The following is a 26275-nucleotide window of genomic DNA, read 5'->3' on the forward strand; positions in this document are numbered from 1 at the left end:
TTTCTGAAAATCTGTGGAAACACCCAGATTTACAGAAAATGTGTAACAAAAATGTTTTTGTGTGTGTGGGGGGGGACAACATAGTTTGTGCTACGATTTTGTCAGAACACCTCACAACATCTCAGCAGCCATTTGGGATTGCCTAAGCAACCGGACAATATTGGTTGCCTAGGCAATCCACGATGGCTGCTGAGATCTTGTGAAGCTGCCTTACAATATTTCAGGGGTTATTCCCTGCATTATGGAATAGAACAAGGTCTGTGGAAGAGAGGGGGATTATGGGAGAGGGGGCAAAGAGTGGAGGAAAGCTGAGCCAGTAGGGAAGGAAAACTTAGTGGAAATGTGGAAATGGGGAGGAGGAAATTCACCTTCCTCACAAGTCTCTTGCATGTCCCCCTCTTGCATTTATCTAATTCTGATCAATGCCCCCAGATTGTGGATCAAAAAGTCTGCACAATAGGGCCAGGTACAGAAAGGGAAGATATTTCTAAAATCTGGGCAAAGTGTCAGGATTGCAAGGGGGGGGTTACATCTTTAAAAAATGGAGTTTTGGGGAACCCTAAGAACATTGATGAGGCTTGCATGCCTTGGTTACTATCTGTCGAGGGGGAGACACTGAAAATGGTAAAAGAGTGGGAACAAACTTCACATGGCCACTACTCTGCAAAAAAATTGAGAACAAAGAAAGCGGAGCAATGGAGGAATCCTAACACACCTATTTCACTTTGCAATCAAGACCTTCAAAAATAAAAATTCAATTAAAATAATTCTGGAAGCATTTCTACCTTTCCTTTTTTCAACCCCCCCTCCATTTCTGCCTGTAAGCAACTTGAGCTGTGCCTATGCGCCAACTGAGGAACAAAACCAGAGGCAGAAATTTCGTAAGATTGAATGGAAAGATTGGATGGAATTGGCTCCTTCTGAACCCTGCTCAGCTGGTTTCTGCAACACCACCCTTCGGCCTATCGGCACTGGTGGCGCTAGAGAGCAGGGGAACCACCTCCCACCCAAGGTGAAGCCACACCTACAGTTTTGTGGGTCCTTTCAATTTGCTTCGAACGTCACACCGCTGCTGAATCAGCCCGAAATATAGTCCCCCCGCTCCAGGAATTAGGGCAACCCGCATTTGCTCCTCTGGGGTGCAGGAAAGGAACCAGGTGCTAGACTCTGGAACCGGGCCCTTTCAGGTGAGGCGCTTGAATCCGCGCTAAAAGATTTCCTGGCAATCAGGTCGGGGAAACCTGCCGTCCCAGCATTTCAACAGCAGGAGTAATAAAACGCAGCCTCCCCCACCCCTGATCATTCTTAATGCATGAGTCTCTGCCATGAATAATATAAGAGCAGCGCGCCTCGGGGTGGACTTTACCAATGGCCCTCTCCGGCAATGTCAGTGATGTAATGTGTCCTAATCGCAGTACCCAAGGGGCCTTTTGCGCAAATTAACTCCCACCATTTGCCGGACATGCCATGCAGCGCCAACTTGCTGGCATTTTGCCGCTTTAATGGACTTGGCTAGGGTCGACTTTTTTTTCTTTTTTAAATGCAGACATTGGCTTCCTCAGGCTTATGACTTGGTTGGCAGAGCTCCTAGTCGGCTGCAGAATTCTGCACCTCCTGGCTTTGGTGGCATTCAGCCTGGAGGGAGACCTCATGGCATGGACTAGGAGCATGAGTGAGAATTGCCGATCGGCAGCTCTGGTCTCAACCTGACCTGGATGGCCCAGGCTAGTCCGATCTCTTCAGATCTTGGAAGCTAAGCAGGGTTGGGCCTGGTTAGTACTTGGATGGGAGACCACCAAGGAAGTCCAAGGTTGCTATGAAGAAGAAGGCAATGGCAAACCACCTCTGTTAGCCTCTTGCCTTGAAAGCCCTACAGGGTCAACATAAATTGGCTGCAACTTGATGGCACTTTACACATACAAACAAAGCTCTGGTCTCACCTCATCCATGATGAACACATGAAGCTGCCGTATACTGACTCAGACCCTTGGTCCATCAAAGTCAGTATGGTCTACTCAGACTGGCAGCGGCTCTCCAGGGTCTCAGGCAGGGGTCTTTTCACATCACCTCCTTGCCTAGTCCCTTGAACTGGAGATGCCGGGGATTGAACCTAGGACCTTTCTGCACACCAAGCAGATGCTCTACCACTGAGCCACAGCCCCTCCCCTAGAAGCCTAGAAATGTATAGGAAGTGTATACATTGGTGAGGGGCCATAGCTCAATGGTATGACACAGGGATGTCAAACTCATTTGTTATGAGGGCCGGATATGGCACAAATGTCAGTTGGTCAGGCAGGGCCAGGCTTTGCCAGCCCATATTGGGACTGGGGGGTGGGTGGCTGCCTCGGCTGGCTCACGGACCGGATAAGCACTCTCAAGGGGCTGGATCTGGCCCCCGGGACGTATGTTTGACACCCCTGGTATAAAGCCTCTGGATCGGACATACCTGGCATAAGGATGAAGTACTGTGACAGACCTCTACCTGTGACCATGGTGAGCTGCTGGCCGTCGGAGCAGACAAGATGGACCTCTACACCACGCTGGCTCTCTAACAGCTACTGTGTTATCTGCTATCAAGTAGGTTGGTGAATTGCATGAGAGACATGGGAACTCTTCTCTTTGTAGGAAGAAGTAGAAGTAGAAGTAGAAGTAGAAGTAGAAGAAGAAGAAGAAGAAGAAGAAGAAGAAGAAGAAGAAGAAGAAGAAGAAGAGTTGGCTTTTATATGCCGACTTTCTCTACCACTTAAAGGAGACTCAAACCGGCTTACAATCACCTTCCCCTCCCAACAGTAGACACCCTGTGTTCTCCAAATCAGACTCCACCGCTCTTAACTACTACATCACGTTCTACACCATGCTCTTAACCACTACACCACTCTGGCTCAAGAAGAAATTAACGACTGATGAATAGCCAATGGCTCTTAAATCTAGGGAAAGAAGTTCATTTTTTACACACTCAGGAAGCATTACCTTAGTAGACACTTGGCTCCCTGCTACTGTTTCCATAATCATGGGCAATTTGATTGTGTGTCTCAGTTTAACAGGGACATCCCTCCCCGTGGACACAGCGAGGGTTTGTTATGGGACCATGCAACTTCTTCGACCCACCCTCCAGTGGCAGAAGCTGGTCTTTTGGCGTGACTGACCTAACACCAACGACGGAAGTGAATGTCAAGATCGAAATGTCCCACGGCATAGGGAAGAAGGAGGTGGAAAATAGCAAAACTGCAGTACAGCCTGCCATGTCAGGCTGACCAGTTCTACATTGCGGTACCTACAAAAGCAGCACTAGAAAGAATCTCAGCGTAGGAGGAGGAAATTCTCTTCTAATCACACTACCCTCTGGAAGTTAATTTCTTTTCGATGCGGCCATCTGCTTAAGAGCCGTCATGGAGCCGGAGCCAGAGACAAAGCTGGAAGTTTCCTTCTCGGGAGACTGATTTAGCATAGCTTATTCCTGGAAAGGGCAAGTTCGCTCAGATGGCATTTTAATTTGTACATTCAGATTAGAAGCGCCGCGAAGCCTACCATCTTCTTCCTGGTCAGATTCCCCGTAGGTAAGACAGATGGGAGGGAAAACAGAGAGGAGGAGGGAGAGGAAGAGACAGAGACCAAAACAGGATCTGAGATGCTCAAAATATCATCTATCAAATTGCACCTGGGATTTGGAGATTCTGTTATCATGGCTTTTTTTTTCCTGCTTGCAATTTGAGGCTGCCCCTATCTCACCTGCTGCTTACCAGAAGCCCAAAGGTACAACTGAGCCAATGGGGTATAGTGGTTAGAGTGTCAGACTGGGATCTGGGAGAATAGGGTTGCCAGGTTTCCCCCCCCCCCCCGGGCCACCAGCGAGGGATGGGGGGTAGGGTTGCCAGATCCGGGTTGGGAAGCTCTTGAAGATTTGGGGATGGAGCCTGGGGAGGGCAGGGACCTCAGTGGGGTGCAATGCCATAGAGCTTGCCCTCCAATGACCCCTGTAGTCTGGAAGTGAACCAACCTCCAGGTAATTAAGTAAAAAAAACTACTCACTATACTGTCAACAAACAATTGTAGGAAGGAAACAGTAGAGACTCAATTTGTGTCAAACATTGTATTCTATGCAGCTAACTATGTGAGATGACCCGATAGTTTCAGCAGCCCATTCTTTGCGGGAGCTAAAAAGCTAAAAAACTAAAAACTTCAAAAAAAAAATACAAGTATGTTTACAGAATTTTTAACTTTGTTTTTTTTCTAAAAATGTCTACGAACCTCCCAAGCATTTGATATTATTTTGAATGGGCTTTTTCCTCTAATTTGTGAGGCTGATGAAGCTATGCTATGGTGAAAGCGCTATGAATATCCGGAATAGCGTTTCCTCTTTCCTTTCGCCTTTGTCATTGAACACTTTTGGAGCAACTTTTGCCATCATAGACGCTAGGACATTCACCTACGTCTTCTATTTGGACTCTTTGATCTTCATTTCCTTTGGAGAGAGAGATATCATGCTAAGAATGTCATTGTTTGCTAATTTTGACTAATTTGTATACTTGTGTATTACATGTAACCACTTGCATTGTCTTTGTTGCACTTAGTTTCATAGTTAGCTGCATAGAATACAATGTTTGACACAAATTGAGTCTCTACTGTTTCCTTCCTACAACACCTCCAGGTAATAGCAAAAGATTTAAATAAGACGTTTTAAATAATGTCACTGTGTACACCTTGCAATAAATGTAATCATTTTGTTATATTGTATAGTTTGTAGCTCAACCTTTGAAGCTCTATCTACATATCTGGTGGACTCCCCCCCCCTTTTTTGTTGTTCTACCATTACAATTCTAACACAGGGCGGTGGATACAACCACAAAATGGCTGCCCGGGGAGGCGGAGCCAACCACAAAATGGCAGGGAGTGAGGTTATACATTACTGTAGTGGTAACTCTTCAACATTTCAAGCAGAAGCTCTGTTTAACAAGGATGCTTCTTTCATAGAATCATAGAGTTGGAAGGGACCACCAGGGTCAACTTTAGAGATGAACGTCTCTTGCCTTGAAAACCCTACCAGGGGCCATCACAAGTCTAGGGCTGCTATCTTCCAGGTGGTAGCTGGAGATCTCCCGCTATTACAACTGATCTCCAGCCGATACAGATCAGTTCACCTGGAGAAAATGGCCACGGGCCAATTGAACTCTATGGCATTGAAGTCCCTTCCCTCCCTAAACCCCGCCCTCCTCAGGCTCCGCCCCAAAAACCTCCCTCTGGTCGCGAAGAGGGACTTGGCAACCCTACACCTGGAAGCTGGCATCCCTATGGGAGACCCAGGTCTAAATTCCCACTCTTCCACAGAATCTTGCTCGATGACTTTGGGCCGTCACGCACGTTCAGCCTAACCTTCCTCACAGATCACGATGGGTAGCTGTGTTAGTCTGTCACTAGCAGTAGAAAAGAGAAAGAGTCCAGTAGCACCTTAAATACTAACCAAGACTAACGAAAGACTAACAAATTATATCTGAGGAAGTGAGCTGTGGCTCACAAAAGCTCATACCCTACCTCACAGGAATAAAATGGTGGAGAGGAGAATTGCGCAAACACTCAAAGGCAAGAGTTGTATAAATTGTATAGACACTCAAACGCAAGAGTTTTGTGCTTTCTGGGAAAATCAAAGAAAAACAAGACAAAGAATAATGGGAATAAATTATGAGCAAAATGGTGCCGGTTGGATATTAGAAAAAAAATTACAATAAGAGTAGTTCAGCAGTGGAATCGGTTACCTAGGGAGGCGGTGAGCTCCCCCTCTCTGACAACCTTCAAGCAATGGCTGGGCAAACATTTGTCAGGGATGCTCTGTGCTGATCCTGCATTGTCCAGGGGGTTGAACTAGATGGCCTCTATGGCCCCTTCCAACTCTGTGACTCTGTGATTCTATCACTTCAAAATTATCCCCTTATGTGCTGATGTTAAATACGTGTCAGTACAAATTTTCTGGTAAGGCCAGGGGAATGTGCAAATGCAAAAACAATTTTTTTTTTAAAGTCTAGTAAAGTAGAGAAATGTTTCCCTTTTCAGAACAGTAATTGTTTAAAAATTTATAAACCTCAAAGAATATACTTTTCCCCCTCTTGTGTTACATCCCATAAGCGTCCTTTCTTTCCAGAAAGCCAACTGGAGCAGAACATAACTATAAATGGAACCACTCAGGGAATCTACCCATCCTTAAAAGAAATGCATCTTAGCTTGATCTTCTCAACATGGGGCCTACCTCCTACATGAACCTGCCTTAGCTTGGTATCGGCCTACTCTGACCAGTAGCCTGTTATTTTGAGCTCTCAGACAGAGAAGGATCTTTCCCATTTGATGCTATCTCAGCCTTTTAAACCAAGGACTAAAATGTGATTTTCTGCATCTAAAACAGAGGCCCTTCCAGTGAGCCGCCTTGACCTGGATGGCTCAGGGTAGCCCAGTCTAGTCAGATCTCAGAAGCTAAGTAGGGTCAGCCCTGGTTAGTACTTGGATTAAGAACATAAGAAATGCCATGGTGGATCAGACCAAAGTCCATCAAGTCCAGCAGTCTGTTCACACAGTGGCCAACCAGGTGCCTCTAGGAAGCCCACAAACAAGATGACTGCAGCAGCACCATCCTGCCTGTGTTCCACAGCACCTAATAGAATAGTCATGCTCCTCTGATCCTGGAGAGAATAGGTATGCATCATTACTAGTATCCATTTTGACTAGTAGCCATGGATAGCCCTCTCCTCCATGAACATGTCCACTCCCCTCTTAAGTCTTCAAAGTTGGCAGCCATCACCACATCCTGGGGCAGAGAGTTCCAATAAGAGGCCACCAACAAAGTCCAAGGTCACTATGTAGAGGCAGGCAATGGCAAACCATCTCTGTTCATCTTTTGCCTTGAAAACCCTACAGGGTCACCGTAAATCGGCTGTGACTTGATGGTACTTTTCACCACCACCCTTAAGCTAAGGGAACTTCTCCCACTGGTCTTCTTTACCTGATTCTGAACAACATTGAAATCCAAAACCACAATCCACTTGCATCTCTCCAACTATTAGCCAGCGTGGTGTAGTGGTTAAGAGTGGACTCTAATCTAGAGAATCGGGTTTGATTCCCCACTCCTCCACAGGCACAATGGACTCTCATCTGGAGATTCCAGTTCGATTCCCTGCTCCTCCACATGAAGCCTGCTGGGTGACCTGGGGCCAGTCACAACTCTCTCAGCCCACGCAGAGGCATGTAGTGGCAAAGTACCTCTGAACATCTCTTGCCTTGAAAACCCTACGGGTCACCTTAAGTCAACTGCAACTTGATGTCACTTTATACACACATTAACGCCTAACATTTGATCAGCACTTTCAAGTGTTCAAAGAGCTTCACATGGGTGAGTTGCTTGTGCTGTCTGATCACGTTTTTATTCTGCCAGTGTGGTGTAGTGGATAAGAGTGGCAGACTCTAATCTGAAGAACCAGGTTCAATTCCCCGCTCCTCCGCATAAAGCCAGCTGGGTGACATTGGGCAAGTCACACTTCTCCCAGAACTCTCTCAGCCCCACCTACCTCACAAGGTGCCGGTGATGGGAAGGGAAGGCGATTATAAGCCAGTTTGAGACTCCTTCTAGTAGAGAATAGCTGGTTATCAAAACCAACTCTTCTTCTTCTTCTTCTTCTTGATCAAGACAGGGCATGAAAAAGTGGACCTGCCCTTAGCAGAAGCAATCAATTCCAAACTCAGCATTTTTGTCTGCCTTTTTTCCCCCAAGGATGGGTGTTGCTTTATTTCTCTCATATTGCTATCGGTATTTTTTTTTTCATTTAATGACTTGACCTGGGGGGGGGGGAACCGCTATGCTTACACTAGTGATAACACATTGGCTCCCACTTGAGGGACCGGTCTTTATTCTTCCATAAGTCACTTCTCACTTACAGCTCTATTGATCACAGGTGAGGATGAATGTGATACATTCACGATCCTCTGGGACAAATCCTACATAACGCATATGCTTTTCTTTCCGACGCGCAACTCTTTCGAAAACTCAACAAAACAGGTCGCCAGGGCAGCACGCCATTGATTTCATGTCCACTTATTCTTCCCTCGCCGTGCTGAATGCTTTATCTATAATTCAGGAGGCTGCAGTCCTGCTACGCCCCCAAGGGAAACACCAGCCTATCTCGCATGCAGTGGAAGGAAAATGCTGCGATTGTTCCTGGGAAGCGAGGTCAGTGAGCCCGTAATTCTACAGGCTGGCGTAAATAGCGCCGCGATGATGTGCAAACACAGGAGACAGGGAACAGAGAGCTTCGGGATTCCAACTGTCAACCCCGGCATTCAAGAAAAGCAACTTTTGTGGGTGGGGTTGCCAGGTCCCTCTTCGCCACCAGTGGGAGGTTTTTGGGGCGGAGTCTGAAGAGGGTGGGGTCTGGGGTGGGGACTTCAATGCCATAGAGTCCGATTGCCAAAGCGGCCATTTCCTCCAGGGGAATGGATCTCGATCGGCTGGAAAACAGTTGTAATAGCAGGAGATCTCCAGCCACCACCTGGAGGTTCAACCAAAATTCACACAGAAACCATATGGTCAAGCAATCTCAATTATATTCTAATAATTCTATCCCCAACAAAACGTTAGGGACAAAAAGAATAATTCAATATCCCATAGAATCATAGCAAAATGATAGTCACATAATACAAGTTCACAAGGTATAGATTCACAGGTAAGTATATAAATATCTACTTTAGGTATCTATCTAATATTATTTCTTTCTTTTTTCTTTCACAGCAAAATAATTATTCATCAGATGTCAGACAGGCGACACCTGATGAATGATTATTTTGCTGTGAAAGAAAAAAATAATATTAGATAGATACCTAAAGCAGATATTTATATACTTACCTGTGAATCTACACTTTGTGAACTTGTATTATGTGACTATCATTTTGACATGATTCTATTGGATATTGAATTATGCTTTTTGTACCTAATGTTTTGTTGGGGTTAGAATTATTAGAATATGATTGAGATTGCTTGACCATATGGTTTCTTATATGCTAGCCCGTTTTAATGTTCTCCCTTCTGCTATTATAAGAGATATAAGAACATTCCATACTCCGCTAGGGTGTGTAACTGTGTTATGAGGGAGATAGAACGTATTGATCATATTCTTTTGTATTGTCCATTTTATTGTGAAATTCGTGCTGCCCTTTTAGATCCCTTTTTCTCAAATTATGCTGATCAAGCTGATGGTAGTAAGATTAACTTGTTGTTATCCTCCCGAAGTTCTGAGATTATTGAATCTGTGGCTAAATTTCTTGGTGAATGTAATTAAGAGGCAAGGAAAATGAAGTATAGTGGCTAGGTTATACTCTGATTGCTTGATGGCATGCCAGTAAAGATATTGAAATTGAATTGCCTATGGTTTCTGTGTGAATGCTGGTTCAACCACCGAGTACACAGACGTGTCTATCTTTTACCATCGCCTGGAGGTTGACAACCCTAGGGGCCACTCCTCTGATCATTCCACAATACCCACTTCCAGACTCAAACTTACAGTTCCGTCAGCCTCAAGGTCTTGAAGAGGAGCCAGGACAGCGTGGTCAGCCGGTTCCCAGAGAGGTTTCTGAAAATGAAGAAGAAAACACATTTGCAGTGAATCATTCTGTCTGTGTTGCAGTTTTTCTCCCTTTAGCGCAGCCCTTAATTTTCCCTGCAGAAGACAGGGTGGCTTTCCTTAAGTCTAATCGACCTAGGAACATTCCTAAAAGTTGTGTGCCCGCATGCTGCTCAGAGAGAGCTCAGAGATTCACAATGACCTTCAACCAAAAGAGCCATATTCACTTCTCTCTCTAGCATGAGGCCTGCACCATGAAGAGTTGGTTTTCATATGCCAATTTTCTCTACATTTTAAGGAGAATCAAACCGGCTTACAATCTCCTTCCCTTCCTCTCCCCACAACAGATACCTCATGAGGTAGGTGAGACTGAGAGAGTTCGGAGAGAAGTGTAACTAGTAGGGTTGCCAGGTCCCTCTTCGCCACTGGTGGGTGGTTTTTGGTGTGGAGCCTGAGGAGTGCAGAGTTTGGTGAGGGAAGGGACTTCAATGCCATAGAGTCCAATTGGCAAAGCGGCCATTTCCTCCAAGTGAACTGATCTCTACCAGTTGGAGATCAGTTGTAATAGCAGGAAATCTCCAGCTAGTACCTGGAGGTTGGCAATGTAGTGACTAGTCCAAGGTAAACCAGCAGGCTTCATGTGTAGGAGTGGGGAATTGAACCCGGTTCTCCAGATTAGAGTCCACCACTCATGTGGAGGAGTGGGGATTCGAACCTGGATCTCCAGATTAGAATCCATCACTCATGTGGAGGAGTGGGGGATCAAACCTGGTTCTTCAGATTAGAATCCACCGCTCATGTGGAGGAGTGGGGGAATTCAACCCAGTTCTCCAGATTAGAGTCCACCGCTTATGTGGAGGACTGGAGAATCAAACTTGGCTTCATCATCAACCAAAAGGGAGACTGCAGCCAAGAAATCAGAAGGAGATTGAGACTGGGAAGGGCAGCCATGAAGGAGCTAGAAAAGATTCTTAAGTGTAAGGATGTGTCACTGGCAACCAAGATCAAGATAATTCATGCCATAGTATTCCCTATGACTATGTATGGGTGTGAAAGAGGGGCAATGAAGAAAGCTGATAGGAAGAAAGTCGATTCCTTTGAAAGGTGGTGTTGGAGGAGAGGGTTACAGATACTGTGGACTGCCAAAAAAAGAAAAGAAAAAAACCAGTGGGTTCTAGATCAAACCAAGGCTGAACTGACCCTAGAAGCTAAAATGACTACACTGTGGCTATCGTACTTTGGTCACATTATGAGAAGACAAGAGTCGCTGGAAAAGACAATCATGCTAGGAAAAGTGGAAGGCAGCAGAGGAAGACCCAACAAGAGATGGATCGACACTATAAAGGAAGCCACAGCTCTCAATTTGCAAGACCTGAGCTGTTAATGACAGGACGTTTGGAGGACATTGATTCATAGGGTCGCCATGAGTCAGAAGCGATTTGACAGCACTTAACCCACACATATTAGATAGTGTTTAGATCGACCCCTCTGGTTTCCCATGATTCGTTCTTATGCCCGTAGCTGGTTTTAAATGTTGTTACCTGCTCTAAGCCTGGCTTCGGTTGGGGAAGGCGAGATATAAAAATCTAAAAAAGATTGAAGGAGCTGGGTATGTTTAGCATGAAGAGGAGAAGACTGAGAGGGGATATGATAACCATGTTCTTGAAGAGCTGTCATAGAGAGGATGGTGCCGAGTAGTTTTCTGTTGCTCCAGAGGTCGGAACAGAGCCAACGGGTTGAAATTAAATCAAAATAATTTCCGTCTAGACATTAGGAAGAATTTTCTAACAGTCAGAGGGGTTCCTCAATGGAACAGGCTTCCTCGGGAGGTGGTGAGCGCTCCTTCCCTGGAGGTTTTTAAGAGGAGGTTAGATGGCCATCTGTCAGCAATGTTGATTCTATGACCGTAGGCAGATGATGAGAGGGAGGGCATCTTGGGCATCTTCTGGGCATGGAGTAGGGGGTCACTGGGTGTGTGTGTGGGGGGGGGAGAAGTAGTTGTGAATTTCCTACATTATGCAGGGGGTTGGACTAGATGACCTTGGTGGCCCCTTCCAACTCTGTGATTCTATGATTCTAAGACAATAAATAAATAAATCAGCAAGTCAGGATGCTGTCGATGCCCCCCCACACACACAGTTTCCTGCCATTTCCCCCCCTCACTGGCCAGCTGAGGGGCTTGGTAAGCCTCATACCAATTAACACAGGGCAGGGCTCGGTCAAATTGCAGCCCGCTGCGCCGACCCTTGGTCGAAATCATGGCACACAGCTGCATTTCAGCCGCTCCACCAGGTGGTCGGTAAACTCCCCATTTGGCAAGCTGAGACAAACCAGAGGGGGGAATTCACAAAATTGAATGCTGCAATATTATGATTATTATCTTCAATGGTGGCGAGGATGATCACCATTTTTAAAGAAACCAACATAGGGCTTATCACGGGCGCAGTGGGGCCACCGGCCCATGGTTGGCACGTTGCAGACATGGGGGGGGGTCTCGTTTGATCCGCCTGGCCTTTGAAAATAAAGAAGGGAACGCTTCGTGCAGAGGGGACTTTTTTTATGGGGACTAAATTTGCCTTCTGCATCTTTGCGGTATTCACCTCCAACGGGACCGCTGCCATAGCAACCCGAGACAACCGCCGAGCTGCCCCCTCCGCTCCAGGCGGGAAAGACAAAAAAAAGCATGAAATCCATCCTCTCCAGGAAGCATTTACAAACAGGTGTCTGGCTTACCTTCACTCTTTGCAAAGCCGTTTAAGGAAGGGGTATCGATACGCGCTTGTGTGTCGGAAAGGGGAATGAAAGACGTCTACTCGGAGGTTGTTTTTGAACAGGGTCACCAAGTTCCTCTTCACCACCGGCGAGCGGTTTTCGGGGTGGAGCCTGAGGAGGGCGGGGTTTGGGGAGGGACTTCAATGCCATAGAGTCCAATTGCCAAAGTGGCCCTTTTCTCCAGGGGAACTGATCTCAATCGACTGGAGATCAGTTGTAATAGCAGGAGAGCTCCAGCTAGTACCTGGAGGTTGGCAACGCTACTGCTGGGTGACCTTGGGCCAGTCACAGTTCTCTCAGAACTCTCTCAGCTCCACCCACCTCACAAGGTGTCTGTTGTGGGGAGAAGAAGGCGATTGTAAGCCACTGAGACTCCTTAAAGGTAGAGAGAAGCGGGGTATAAAAATCAACTCTTCTCTTTCTGCGGCTCAGAGAACAGCTGCGATGCAGGGGGGGACTGATCTCTGTCGGTTGGAGATCAGTTGTAATAGCAGGAGATCTACAGCTAGTACCTGTATTTTGGCTACCCTATTTCTGAAAAGGGCAGATTAAAGGTAAAGGTAGTCCCCCTGTGCCAGCACCGGGTCACTCCTGGCCCACGGGGTGATGCCACATCCCGACGTTTCCAAGGCAGACTTTGTTTTTACGGGGTGGTTTGTCAGTGCCTTCCCCAGTCATCTTCCCTTTACCCCCAGCAAGCTGGGTACTCATTTCACCGACCTCAGAAAGATGGAAGGTTGAGTCAACCTTGAGCCGGCTACCCAAACCCGATTTCTGAAACCAACTTCAGAAGGTTTTGAGGCCAGCCCCAGATGTCATCTTTGCTGGCCTCCCTACCTTCTCCCCCCTCCATCTTTATGTGAACTATCCTGAAATTCTCGGGGGGGGGGGTGTCTGGCTGCATGACTCTTTATCAGAACGTACTTTTATTGTGCCATCTATTGTTGTTTCACTATAGGGTTGCCAAGTCCCTCTTTGCCACTGGTGGGAGGATTTTGGGGCGCAGCCTGAGGAGGGCAGGTTTTGGGGAAGGGAGAGACTTCAATGCCATAAAGTCCAACTGCCAAAGCGGCCATTTTCTCCAGGGGAACTGATCTCTCATCGGCTGGAGATCAGTTGTAATAGCAGGACATCTCCAGCTGGCACCTGGAGGTTGGCAACCCTATTTCAGTATAATTTATGATTGTTTTAATTTGGATTGAATGATTGCTATGCCTGGCCTTAACTGGGGAGGGCAGGATGTAAGTCTAAATAAATAAATAAATAAACAGATGGTCTTCATGTAACTTGGGCAGAAACGGGTCTAGGAATGCTTTATGGCTTCGTGGCCCCATTAGGGGGTAGCCGTCCAGGCCACCGGCCCCGTGGGACTTTCCCGGGTGCCCTGAATGGCCAATCCGCCCCGGCTGGCAACACGCAGCAAACAACCCCACGTCACACTCTTTCGACTGCAGGCTTCTGGGCAGCATTTCTTCTTTATGCATTTTAAAGATTTTTGCGGGGTGGGGGGGGAGGGATCATCTCCTACTCCTCGAGGCAGTTCACAAAAATGAGACAGTATACAACCGAGGCATTAAAATGATGGATGGCAACTTTCATGCCTTCCAATGACTATTCCGCAAACTGCTATACAGCAAGAGGAGAAAACGCTACCGTACGGAATACGGCATGCGTTTCCGAGGGGGTTAGAAGGAGATGCTTCTGTGCCCTGCACGGCCCACCTGGAGAAGCAGGATTAATTCTGCAAACTACTCGACAGAAAGAACACATTAGCAAGACTGGGAGAAATCAGGAGGAAGTACTCAGAATCTGTGATGGGTGCAGATTGCAGAATCCCACATCCTGCTTAGCTAGAGTTGCCAGGTCCCTCTTCACCACTGGCAGGAAGTTTTTGGGGCGGAGCCTGAGGAGGGCAGGGTTTGGGGAGGGACTTCAATGCCATAGAGTCCAATGGCCAAAGGGGCCATTTCCTCCAGATGAGCTGATCTCTATCGGCTGGAGATCAGTTGTAATAGCAGGAGATTTCCAGCTAGTACCTGGAGGTTGGCAACCCTACGCTTAGCTAAATTGGGACGTCCATTTTGTAACAGTAAGCATGCACACAGGAATCAGGCCATCGTTCCACCAAGGCCAATATTTTCTCCTCAGACTGGCAGAAGCTCCCCAGAGCCTCAGGCAGAACTTTGACCCGTCACCTACTACCTGATCCTGTTAACTGGAGATGCTGGGGATTGAACCGCGAGCCTTCTGCATGCCGAGCGGAAGCTCTTCCGCTGAGCCACAACCCCTCCCCAATGTTACCCTAACAATGCACCAACGCAGAATTTGCTATCAGGCCCAGAAATCTCCGGCTCCAGAATATCAGCATTGAACACATGAAGCTGCCTTATACTGAATCAGACCATCATATATGGTCTGATTCATATATACTGAATGTCCATCAAAGTCAGTATTGTCTAATCAGACTGGCAGAGACTCTCCAGGGTCTCAGAGGTCTTTCACATCACCTACTTGCCCAGTCCCTTTAACTGGAGATGCCGGGTATTGAACCTGGGACCTTCTGCATGCCAAGCAGATGCTCTACCTCTGAACCACTGCCCCTCTCCATGGCTCTCCAGGGTCTCAGGCAGAGGTATTTCACATCACCTACTTGCCTAGTCCCTTTAACTGGAGATGCCGGGGATTGAACCTGGGACCTTCTGCATGCCAAGCAGATGCTCTACAAACTGAGCTGCATTGCCTCCCATTCTATTCAAGGAATTTGTTTCTTTGCTTCGTCCAGTGAGTAAATACATGCGTGTCAACCAAAAGGCCTGACAGCATTGCCAGCTTTGCTAAAATAGCCAACCCTCCCCCCCAAAAAACAACAACCCCTGCTTCAATTGCCCATAATACAGTCCATTACATTTAGGGAAAACACTTCTTTTTTATTAAGAAAATAACACACAGTCACAAACATCTCGACAAGATTAAATGCATTATAAGTGTTCGCATTCAGATTATACCCTTTGGACATAAAATCAATACTAGGCTTCCAGAATACTAAAAAGTCGGTGTTGATTTTTATCCCCATTTCATAGCGGAATATAGTTTGACATTTCTGCCACATTCCAGGTCTTAATAAGCCATCTTTTAAGCGATGGTATCTTTGCTAGGAACCATTTAGCGCCCTATGAATTTTGAGCTGGTTTTTATATGCCAACTCTCTCTACCTTTTAAGGAGAATCAAACCGGCTTACAATCTCCACCCCTTTCTCTCCCCACAAGAGACACCTTGTGAGGTAGGTGGGGCTGAGAGAGTTCAGAGAGAACTGTGACTAGCCCAAGGTCACTCTGCTGGCTTCATGTGGGGGGTGGATGGAGAAACCAACCCGGTTCTCCAGATTAGAGCCCACTGCTCCTAACCACTACACCACTCTGGCTCTTATCACAATGCCATCACATTGCCAGCGTGGTATAGTGGTTAAGAGCGGTGGACTCTGATCTGGAGAACCAGGTTTGATTCCCCACTCCTCCATATGAGCAGCCGCGGCTAATCTGGTGAACTAGGTTGGTTTCCCCATTCCTCCACATGAAGCCGGCTCGGTGACCTGGGGCTAGTCACAGTTCTCTTAGAGCTCTCTCAGCCTCACCTACCTCACAGGGTGTCTGTTGTGGGGAGGGGAAAGCAACGTAGAGAAAATCAGCATATTAAAAAAAACCACTTCTTATTTATATATGAAGACATGGAACTACCTTCTGCTAAGTCAATCCATCACTCAAAGTCAGTATTGTCTGTTCTGACCAGCAGCTGCTCTCCAGGGTCTCATGGTTGAGGTCTTTCCTATCACCATGAGCGGCGAACTCTAATCTGGTGAACCAGGTTCGATCCCCCACTCCTCCACACGAGCGGCAGACTCTAACCTGGAGAACCAATTTGGTTTCCCCACTCCTCCACACGAAGTCAGCTGGGCGACCGTGGGCCAGTCACAGTTCTCTCCCAACTCGCTCAGCCCCACCTACCCCGCAAGGGGTCTGTCGTGGGGAGAGGAAGGGAAGGCGACTGTAAGCCGGTTTGATCCTCCTTGAAAGGTAGAGAGAGTCGGCATACGAAAACCAACTCTTCTTCTTCTTCCCTTTATGATTTGGGGGGATTAGAGTCACTACCTGCAAATTTTTCAGTTGCGTCATATACACACCCTGCAGAACACGCCTCCTCTATGGAAGTGTTCATAAATTCAGGCTGCAAAGACCACTTTGTACAAGAGGAATTTCCTACAAAAGCGGCGGGGGGGGGGGGAGAAATCACAGGCATGCTACTGTACCAAGAACCTGGTTTTCTTAACATAGTTTTAAAAGGAAATATTGATAGCAGAGGGCGCACGGTGCCTTGGCTACGCGATGGCCCGCCATTTATCCCTCTCCCAAACAAACAACCGGCACAGGCCAAGGTGTCTCGGCAGAACACGCCAATATGTTATGTTTGTTTGCATTTTATTTGGAGTTGCTGGGGTTTAGGGGAGGGGGGTGCGTTCTCCTCGGCGAGATCCTGAACAATTGGAGTTCAGCGGGAAGGGAAATGGCATGTTTGCTTTGCCTTCAATTAAGCACCGGGGCGGGGGGGAAAGGGCTCTGCTATTAGAGGCTTTAAAAAAAAAATCTGGCTAAATTAAGCCAGATGCCTCATTAATGACACTTACAAACAAGAGCCTCGGTAATTAAAGCGCAAACTAGATTATTGGGAGAAGGTCAACGATGCGCCCGCTGGAAAAGGAGCTTGCGGCAAGCTTTCCCTCCCACTCGGGTTGTTGCTTCTATCATGCGCCCATGCTTCGATGGCTGCGGTTTCCGTCCAGCCCGATGCTCGGGGAGGGAGCACGGGAAATGCTCTTGACACATTTTAACAACAGCGACAGGCATCCCGATCCGCCGGATTCCCCCCGCCCCACTGCCAAGGAGCACACCTGGTGCAAATCAGAGGCAAAACATGCACCCGCGACCAGCGTGGGGTAGTGGTTCAGAGCGGGGGTTTGGAGCGGGGTGGAGTCTGATCTGGAGAACCGGGTTTGATTCCCCCACTCCTCCACATCGGCGGCGGAGGCTAATCTGGTGAACTGGATTTGTTTCTCCACTCCTACACACGAAGCCAGCTGGGTGACCTTGGGCTAGTCACAGCTCTCTTAGAGCTCTCTCAGCCTCACCTACCTCACAGGGTGTCTGTTGTGGGGAAGGGAAGGAAAGGTGATTGTAAGCCAGTTTGATTCTCCCTTAAGTGGTAGAGAAAGTCAGCATATACAAACCAACTACCTTCCCCGGGGGCACAATTCATAGCCACGTTGGATTGGGTCAGCTCAGTGCCTCCGCCTGCCTTTGTAAATCAGGACACTCCTTGAAAGCGCTCACACGGCCTTTCCCTTTATAAAGAAATACCACGCGCCTCCATAATTTCAACTAGAAGTTCACTGTTGCCGGGTCTGCCCTGCAGGGTTGTTGTGAGGAAGCTATGGGCATCTCTCAGGGTCAGTTCATGCCAGGGCTGCCAAGTACCCCCTGGCAACTGGCGGGGGAGGGAGGCTTACCAGCCGTGAATCGAGGCCTCGGCTTTGTCACCGGTGGTGTGCTGACGTCATTTCTGGAAGTGACGTTATCTTATAGAATAAGAGTTTGTATGTCATTTATAGAGCCCTTACTATACTTTCAGTCCACCTAGAAGTCGGCAACTCTACCCCCTCCACAGGAGACCTCCCTCCATCTTCCCCTGCATGCTGTCATCCAAATCACCATTGGATCCAAGCCCGCAGAAGGACAAAGGCAAATGAATCATAGAATCATAGAGCTGGAAGGGACCACCAGGGTCATCTAGTCCAACCCCCTGCACAATGCAGAAAATTCACAACTACCTCCCCTCCCCTCACCCCCCGTGACCCCTACTCCAGGCCCAGAAGATGGCCAAGATGCTATTACTCCATTCTATTCCATTCCAAGATGCTATTACTCCATGCCCAGAAGATGGCCAAGATGCTATTGCTCCTACTCCAAACTGCTATTACTCCATTCGGTAATAGCGTTCCTCTCTATCCGCATGCACAAAGTTGACCTCGAAGGAGACATAAAATACCCGGTTTGGTTCTTCCAATCCCCTCTCTGTACACAAACGCACCCCCCTACGCCACCGTTTAGTACGCAACTTTCCTCGTTCAAGCAAAACCGACTGCCCCCCCCCAAACAAACTTGCTGAAATTCCCTGTGGCATGAACCTAGCCTGTGCAGGCCGCCCGTCACGGACCAGGCTCTGCCAACGTTCGCCTAAATTGAAATCTCGGAGAGCGCGGCCGGCCGCGGCCGAGACAAAGCCTGCGGAAGCGCCGGGCGATGCCAAGCCTATTAGGGGGCTCCGTGCTCCCCCTGCGACTCCCAGGCAGGGGAAAAGTGGATGAGTTAGCAGAACGGGCCTTGTCATTAAATTGATGAGATGAGCCGTCCGTAGCCGCCGGCCATTCTCTCGCCGTCTCGCGCAAGCTCTGCCAGAGTTCCTTCAGGTGACAGGGAGGAACAAAGACAGATGATGATGTTATATAAACAGGGGAAGGAAAGGAGGGGAAAGAAACCCTCGGTACCATTTTTTTTTTTTGCTTGGGACACTTAGAATCATAGAGTTGGAAGGGACCACCAGGGTCATCTAGTCCAACCCCCTGCACTTGCAGGAAATTCACAACCACCTCCCCCCCACACCCCCAGTGACCCCTACTCCATGCCCAGAAGATGGCCAAGATGCCCTCCCTCTCATCATCTGCTTAAGGTCACAGAATAAACATTGCTGACAGATGGCCATCTAGCCTCTGCTTAAAAACCTCCAGGGAAGGAGAGCTCACCACCTCCCAAGGAAGCCTGTTCTACTGAGGAACAGCTCGAACGGTTAGAAAATTCTTCCTAATGTCTAGATGGAAACTCTTTTATTTCATTTCAACCTGTTGGTTCTGGTCCGACCTTCTAGGGCAACAGAAAACAAGTTGGCACCATCCTCTATATGACAGACCTAGTCTTATCCACCTCTCAGTTGACAAATCCAACCCTTGTGGGTATGCGGAGCGGGAATGTGCTACACATCTCAGGGGTGCCATTTCTGATTTCAAGAGCACAAGATTTGCAGCAACAACGCCAAATAGGGTAGCCAGGTCCCCCCTCTCCTCCAGTGGGAGATTTTTTTGGGTGGAGCTGGAGCAGGGATCGCGACCGCATGGATGCAATTGCATCACTTTTGGTTTACACCCAGAAGCGTCACATCATGATGGGCCTTTTAAGAACATATAGCATAAGAACGTAAGAACGGCCATGCCAGATCAGACCAAGGTCCATCAAAGCCAGCAATCTGTTTACACAGTGGCCAACCAGGTGCCTCCAGGAAGCCCACAAAGAAGACAACTGCAGCAGCATTGTCCTGCCTACGTCCCACAGCACTTAATATAATAGACATGCTCATCTGATCCTGGAGAGAAGAGGTACGCATCATGACTAGTATCCATTTTTACTAGTAGCCATGAATACTCCTCTCTTCCATGAACATGTCCACTCCCTTCTTAAAGCCTTCCAAGTCGGCAGCCATCACCACATCCTGGGGCAGGGAGTCCCACAAATATAACCATGCGTTAAATTGACCTGGATATCTGGATGGCCCAGGCTAGCCTGATCTCATCTGATATTGTAAGCAAAGCGGGGTCTTCCCTGGTTAGTACCTGGATGGTTAGTACCCTGGTTAGTATCCTGGGGGTTTGAGTGGTAAAAGGTCCTTCACGATGTGGCACTTCTGGGTGTAAACCAGAAGCGATGTGATTACATCGGCGATTCCTGCTTCTGAGCCGGGTGATGGATTGGTGGGCAAATTCTATATTGTGCGATCCTGCATGGTGGGGGGAGGGTTGGGATCACTGGGGAAGTGGGGGGGAGGTAATTTCCTGCATTGGGCAGTGGGTTGGACTATATGACCCTGGTGGTCCCTTCCAACTCTATGATTCTAATCAAAGTGATCTGGCAACCCTAACGCCAAAGCACGCTGTAGGATAAACCCAACACTCAAAGATTCGATTGCTGCCTAAAAGAGGAATGAGTGGCTATTATAAGCATGCGAGGGTTGATTTCAAGCACCAATCCCTGTTGTTTCAGCCCTCAAACGGCCGTTTCTACTCAGATCCACCAATATTAATTTCCATGCCACCTTCTGCCTCCTTGCGCTGTGTATGTTGGTAAGGAGTCTGCTTTGGAGAGAAATTTACTATCAACATTAGACAGGGGCTGTCTAATATATATGGGCTGCCTATTTTAACGGATAAGGGGAATGTCTTAAATATTAAACATTTTGGCCATTGTGCTTCAGTGTGGTCCTCCTTAAGACCTACTGGTCATTCATGCAGCATCATTAAAGTAAAGTAAGTTGATTGGAAAGGCAGAATCTTTTCACAGTATAAGTTTATTGGCCTCCTGGAAGCAAGGACATATACTCTGATAATGTGTAAATCCTTTATGAATGGGACCCTTGTGGCTTTATTAGACAGGGGCCAACTTCCTTCAATAAACTCCACAAAGAACTTAGGAATCCTATTTGACCCCACTCTATTATTTTAGAAACCAACGTCTTTTGGCTCACAAGCTTTCCCCCTGTTTGGAGATCTGGTGCTGCTGAGCCCCACAACGATCGCTTTAAACAGGGTTTAAGAGAGATTTGAGGAGAAGAGATCCCATCGATGACAATTATCAAGGTGAATTAAGGGAACTTCCACATTCAGAGGCAGTAAACCTCGGAGGGAGACCTCCAAGGAAGACTCTGCAGAGGAAGACAATGGCAAACCACCTCTGGTTAATCACTTGCATAGAAAACCCCACCAGGGGTTGCTAGAAGTCAGCTGCGACTTGGGGGCACTTTAAACACGCACACTTAACCAGAACTATATATAAATCATATGACTAAACATCTCCTAAATGAGTACAAAAGGGAAATACAATACACCCACATCTGCAAAACTGACAGCAGAAAGAAGAACAAGAGCTGTTTTCTATACCACACTTTTCTCTTTAAGGAGCCTCAAAGCCGCTTACAATCGCCTTCCCTTCCCCTCCCCACAACTGACACCTTGTGAGATGGGTGGGGCAGAGAGAGTTCTGCAAGAACCGTGACTAGCCCAAGGTCACCCAGCAGGCTTCACGTGGAGGAATGGGGAATCAAACCTGATTCTCCAGATCAGAGTCCGCCACTCTTAACCCCTGTACCACGCTGGCTCTCAGAGAGCTGAAATTTTCGACAAAAACAAGAGGGGAAAGAACTGAAAGAGGGAACACGTGCTTATCCTAAGAGCATCCATTATGGTGCCTGCCCATCTCTTCCAGGTTTTATTCTGATTCTGCATTCCTGGCATTAGCTCTCTGCCCCCTCCCAATTCATTATCTTTACCCCCCCTCTTTCCCGCCAGCATCACAAGACTCTTGCTATGGGTGCCAGCCTCCAGGTGGGACCTGGGGAACCCCCGGGATTACCGCTCATCTCCAGACTACAGAGATAAGTTCCCAAGGAGGAAAACTGATGCTTTGGAGAGTCGACTCTGTGGCACTGTACCCAGCTGAGGTCTCGGCCCCCTGGCTAAGGGTTGCCAACCTCCAGGTACTAGCTGGAGATCTCCCACTATTACAACCGATCTCCAGGCGACAGAGGTCAGTTCACCTGGAGAAAATGGCAGCTTTGGCCATTGGACTCTATGGCATTGTAGTCCCTCCCCTCCCAAGCCCCGCCCTCCTCAGGCTCCACCCTAAAAACCTCCCACCACTGGCAAAGAGGGACCTGGCAACCCTACCTTGAGCTCCATGAGTTTCTCAACCGGGATTTAGCAAGCTTACCCCCCCCCCAAACCCCGCCAGAGGCTAGGGGGGAACCTGGCAACCCTAGGCCATGGATGAGGTTTTCCCCACTTGTTTCTTGGCTCTTTTGTGCTCTTGAGATATGTCCGCATCACCCATCCTCCCTTGAAGTCAATACCCTTCAGCAATGGTTTCCTCTTTTCCCCTTTTCTATCAGCCATGCTGCCACCAGCCTCCCTCCCTTTCCCAGCTTCACGGAAATGATGGGCAGGCACAGACCTCTCCCTATCCGGAGAAGGTAGTCAAGACTGCCACCCACTCCTCTCCCCATCCCCGTGTCTTCCTTGGCAACAGTTTATGACAGGTTCCCCCCCCCCATGTTCTTGAAACAAAGAGCTGAGTGGGCAGAGAAGCCAGTCTTGAGATAAGTGTGAATAATAGCACCAAAGCAAACCCATAATTGCCTTGCAAGCGAGCTTGGATAGTTGGCAGAAGCAAGGCTTCACTTGTAAATGAGAGCTGTCTCCTAAGTCCTGCCCACTAACTGCAGATTCACAAGGACTGCGTTTTGGCAGTGACAGAATCATAGAGTTGGAAGGGGACACCAGGGTCGTCTAGTACAACCCCCTGCACAATGCAGGAAATTCACAACTACCCCCATATCCCTAGTGACCCCTACTCCATGCCCAGAAGATGGGGGGGGGAGGAGGAAGAGGAAGGAGGAGGAGGAGAAGGAGATTATTTGGTATTTATAATCATGTGGAGGGGAGGGACTACAATGCCATACAGTCCAACGGCCAAAGTGGCAATTTTCTCCAGGTTAACTCATCTCGATCAGCTGGAGATCAGTTGTAATTGCAGGAGATCTCCAGCCATCACCTGGAGGTTGGCAACCATAGTCACAACCCTCTTGCAAGGTAAGCGAAGCTGACAGAGAGTGGAGGGCCTCAGGTCCATGGCAGATGGAAGATTTGAACGCAGACCACTTAGACATTCTAAGTTCCCCACTCTGACTTATGGGACAACTCCCCACCCCAAATGTCAGCAGCCTCTATGTCAGAAGGACACATCAGATCTGCCTCTGGGACTGACCTCGGGTTGCCAACTTCCAGCTGGTAGCAGAAGAACTCCAGCTATTACAACTGATCTCCAGGCGACAGAGATCAGCCCCCTGGAGAAAATGGCCACATTGGAAGGTCAACTTTATGGCACTATACCCACTGAAGTCCCTCCCCTCCCCAATCCCCGCCCTCCCAAGCTCCACCTCCAAAATGTCCACCTTCCAAAGCAGCCATATTCTCCAGGTGAACTGAACTCTGTCGTCTGAAGACTGGTTGTAATAGCGGGAGATCTCCAGCCACCATGGAGGTTGGTGACCCTACATCTCCAGCAATCACAGGGGAGGGGAGACAGCTCCCAAAATGGACACATTCTACACTTCTCCAGACTCAAAACTGCCAAAAGAACAGAACAAGCCCAAATAAATATTCCAGGCAATGACGAAGCTTCATTCTGTTCCTCCATTATTCTCCAGTTCTTTACACTCTGTCTTAGACCTTAAGAACAAAAGAATTTACTGTGAAAATGAACTTCAACTAGGGGAACTTAAGGGTTACTCGCCCTGACCTGGATGGCCCAGGCTAGCCTGATCTCGTCAGATCTCAGAAGCTAAGCAGAGTCAGCCCTGGTTAGTATTTGGATGGGAGACCACCAAGGAAGACCAGGGTTGCTGTGCAGAGGAAGGCACTGGCAAACCACCTCTGTTAGTCTCTTGCCATGAAAACCCCAAAAGGGGTCACCATAAGTCGGCTGTGACTTGACAGCACTTTACACACACACGCACACACAAGGGTTACTCATTGATCTAATCCGCTTTTTACTGTGATTAAGGATGTTCTTGTTATGATTAAAATATATAGTTACTATAATTAAGTTGATTTGAAGAAAGGTAACAATCATATATGGTTTGAAATAATAAGAAAATATATTTTATTTGACTTCTGGATAAAGAATTATATCTATATATATGTAACAATATTAGGATTAGAAATTAATACAAAAGAGTATACAAATTTATAATGAGATAGAAGGAGATGAAGGGGAAGTCTTCATATTTTATTTTAGTATATCTGTATTTTCAACAATAATTCATTGCTTTTTACTTTTTTTGACGATCTTTATCAATTGTTGAACTGTTTGTTTTTATATTTGAAAAAATAATAAAAATTATTGTTAAAAAAAAGGAACAAAAGAACATAAGAAAAGCCCTGCTGGATCAGACCAAGGCCCATCAAGTCCAGCAGGCTGTTCACACAGTGGCCAACCGGGTGCCTCTAGGAAGCCCACAAACAAGACGACTGCAGCATCATAATCCCGCCTGTGTTCCACAGCACCTAATACAATATGGATGCTCCTCTGATACTGGAGAGCTCTGCATCATGACCAGTATCCACAAGAACATAAGAAAAGCCCTGCTGGATTAGACCAAGGCCCATCAAGTCCAGCAGTCTGTTCACACAGCGGCCAACCAGGTGTCTCTAGGAAACCTATAAACAAGATGACTGCAGCAGCGATATCCTGTCTATGTTCTACAGCACCTAATATAATAAGCAAGCTCCTCTGATACTAGAGAAAATAGGTGTGCATCATGACCAGTATCCATTTTAACTAGCAGCCATGAACACCCCTCTCCTCCACGAACATGTCCACTCCCCTCTTAAAGCCTTCCAAGTTGGCATATCTGCTGGTGAGTTTGGTCTGGGAACGGAATCATGTGGCAGTTTATGTTGAACAAGGCGTGGCACTAATGTGCCGTGGTCGGAAGAGACCATCCAGGAAGAAGCAGGTGGAAGATTTCAAATTGTTTGTTTTAAGTAGGGAAAAGATAATGCGCAAGGAAAACATGAGTTCTTCAGCACCATGGCCAGGTCACCAAGTGCATGTCTTTGAAGGTACCTCTTGAAGATGGCTTCTATGATAGCGTGCCCTGTTTGATTAACACATAGTTAAATTGCGGAACTCTCTGCCCCAGGCTGTAGTGACAGCTGCCAACTTGGAAGACTTGAAGAGGGGAGTGGGCATGTTCATGGAGGAGAGGGTTATCCATGGCTACTAGTCAAAATGAATACTAGTCATAAGAACATAAGAAAGGCCCTGCTGGATCAGACCAAGGTCCATCAAGTCCAGCAGTCTGTTCACACAGAGGACAACCAGGTGCCTCTAGGAAGGCCACAAGCAAGAAAACTGCAGCAGCCCTATCCTGCCTGTGTTCCAAAGCACCTAATACAATAGGCATGCTCCTCTGATACTGGAGAGAATAGGCATGCATCATGACTAGTATCCATTTTAACTAGTAGCCGTGGATAGCTCTGTCCTCCATGAACATGTCCACTCCCCTCTTCAAGCCTTCCAAGTTGGCAGCCATCACCACATCCTGGGGCAGGGAGTTCCACCATTTAACTATGGGTTGGGTGAGTGAAGCTACAATGACCTTGAGTGAAGCTACAATGGAACGTGGCCATCTCGGCAACCTCCCTAGAAGGGGGACAAAGGAAGGGACCTGGCATCAGAGATATCCAAGAACGGCCAGGCAGAAATCGCCTGGCAGGCACCGCTAAACGGTTTCCAATTAATTAAGTGATTACACCAGAGAACAGAAGGGGACTTGTGTGAGCGCTGCTGACCTTTAAGGATAATTAATATCATCAGGATCGCTAAACTCATCCCAGCAAAATAATTGGGAACATTTTAGTATCACAGCTGATACAATGCCATAGGGGTGGGGCCGAGTGTGTAGGAGAAAGCTCCAGCTAATTTTAGAAGGCTGGGGCCTGGTCTCTGACCGCTAAACGCTTTAAGCCGCCTCCCCTACAGGCACGCGTTAACCTTGCCCCCTGCCCACGCAAATCTCTTTCTCCTTCTCATCTCTGTTCGAGGATTAACTTTATCGAGAATTAACTGTTCGTGCCTGCTTCACGTTTCTAACCCTTCGGCTCAAACACTCATAGAATCATAGAATCACAGAGTTGGAAGGGGCCATACAGGCCATCTAGTCCAACCTCCTGCTCAATGCAGGATCAGCCTCGAGC

At 47.6% G+C, this 26275-nt stretch overlaps 1 protein-coding gene across 1 annotated transcript in view; it reads right to left on the reverse strand.

Annotated features, from left to right (window-relative positions):
- NTRK3 (neurotrophic receptor tyrosine kinase 3) overlaps positions 1–26275 on the reverse strand; it is a 363948-nt gene that overhangs the window by 232460 nt on the left and 105213 nt on the right. The window contains exon 4 of the mRNA XM_056866098.1: positions 9534–9602. Coding sequence (XP_056722076.1) covers positions 9534–9602 — 69 coding nt within the window. The remainder of the gene's footprint in view (positions 1–9533; positions 9603–26275) is intronic.

This window comes from Euleptes europaea, chromosome 20 (genome assembly GCF_029931775.1).
Source record: "Euleptes europaea isolate rEulEur1 chromosome 20, rEulEur1.hap1, whole genome shotgun sequence".
In the NCBI taxonomy this organism is placed as follows: domain Eukaryota; kingdom Metazoa; phylum Chordata; class Lepidosauria; order Squamata; family Sphaerodactylidae; genus Euleptes; species Euleptes europaea.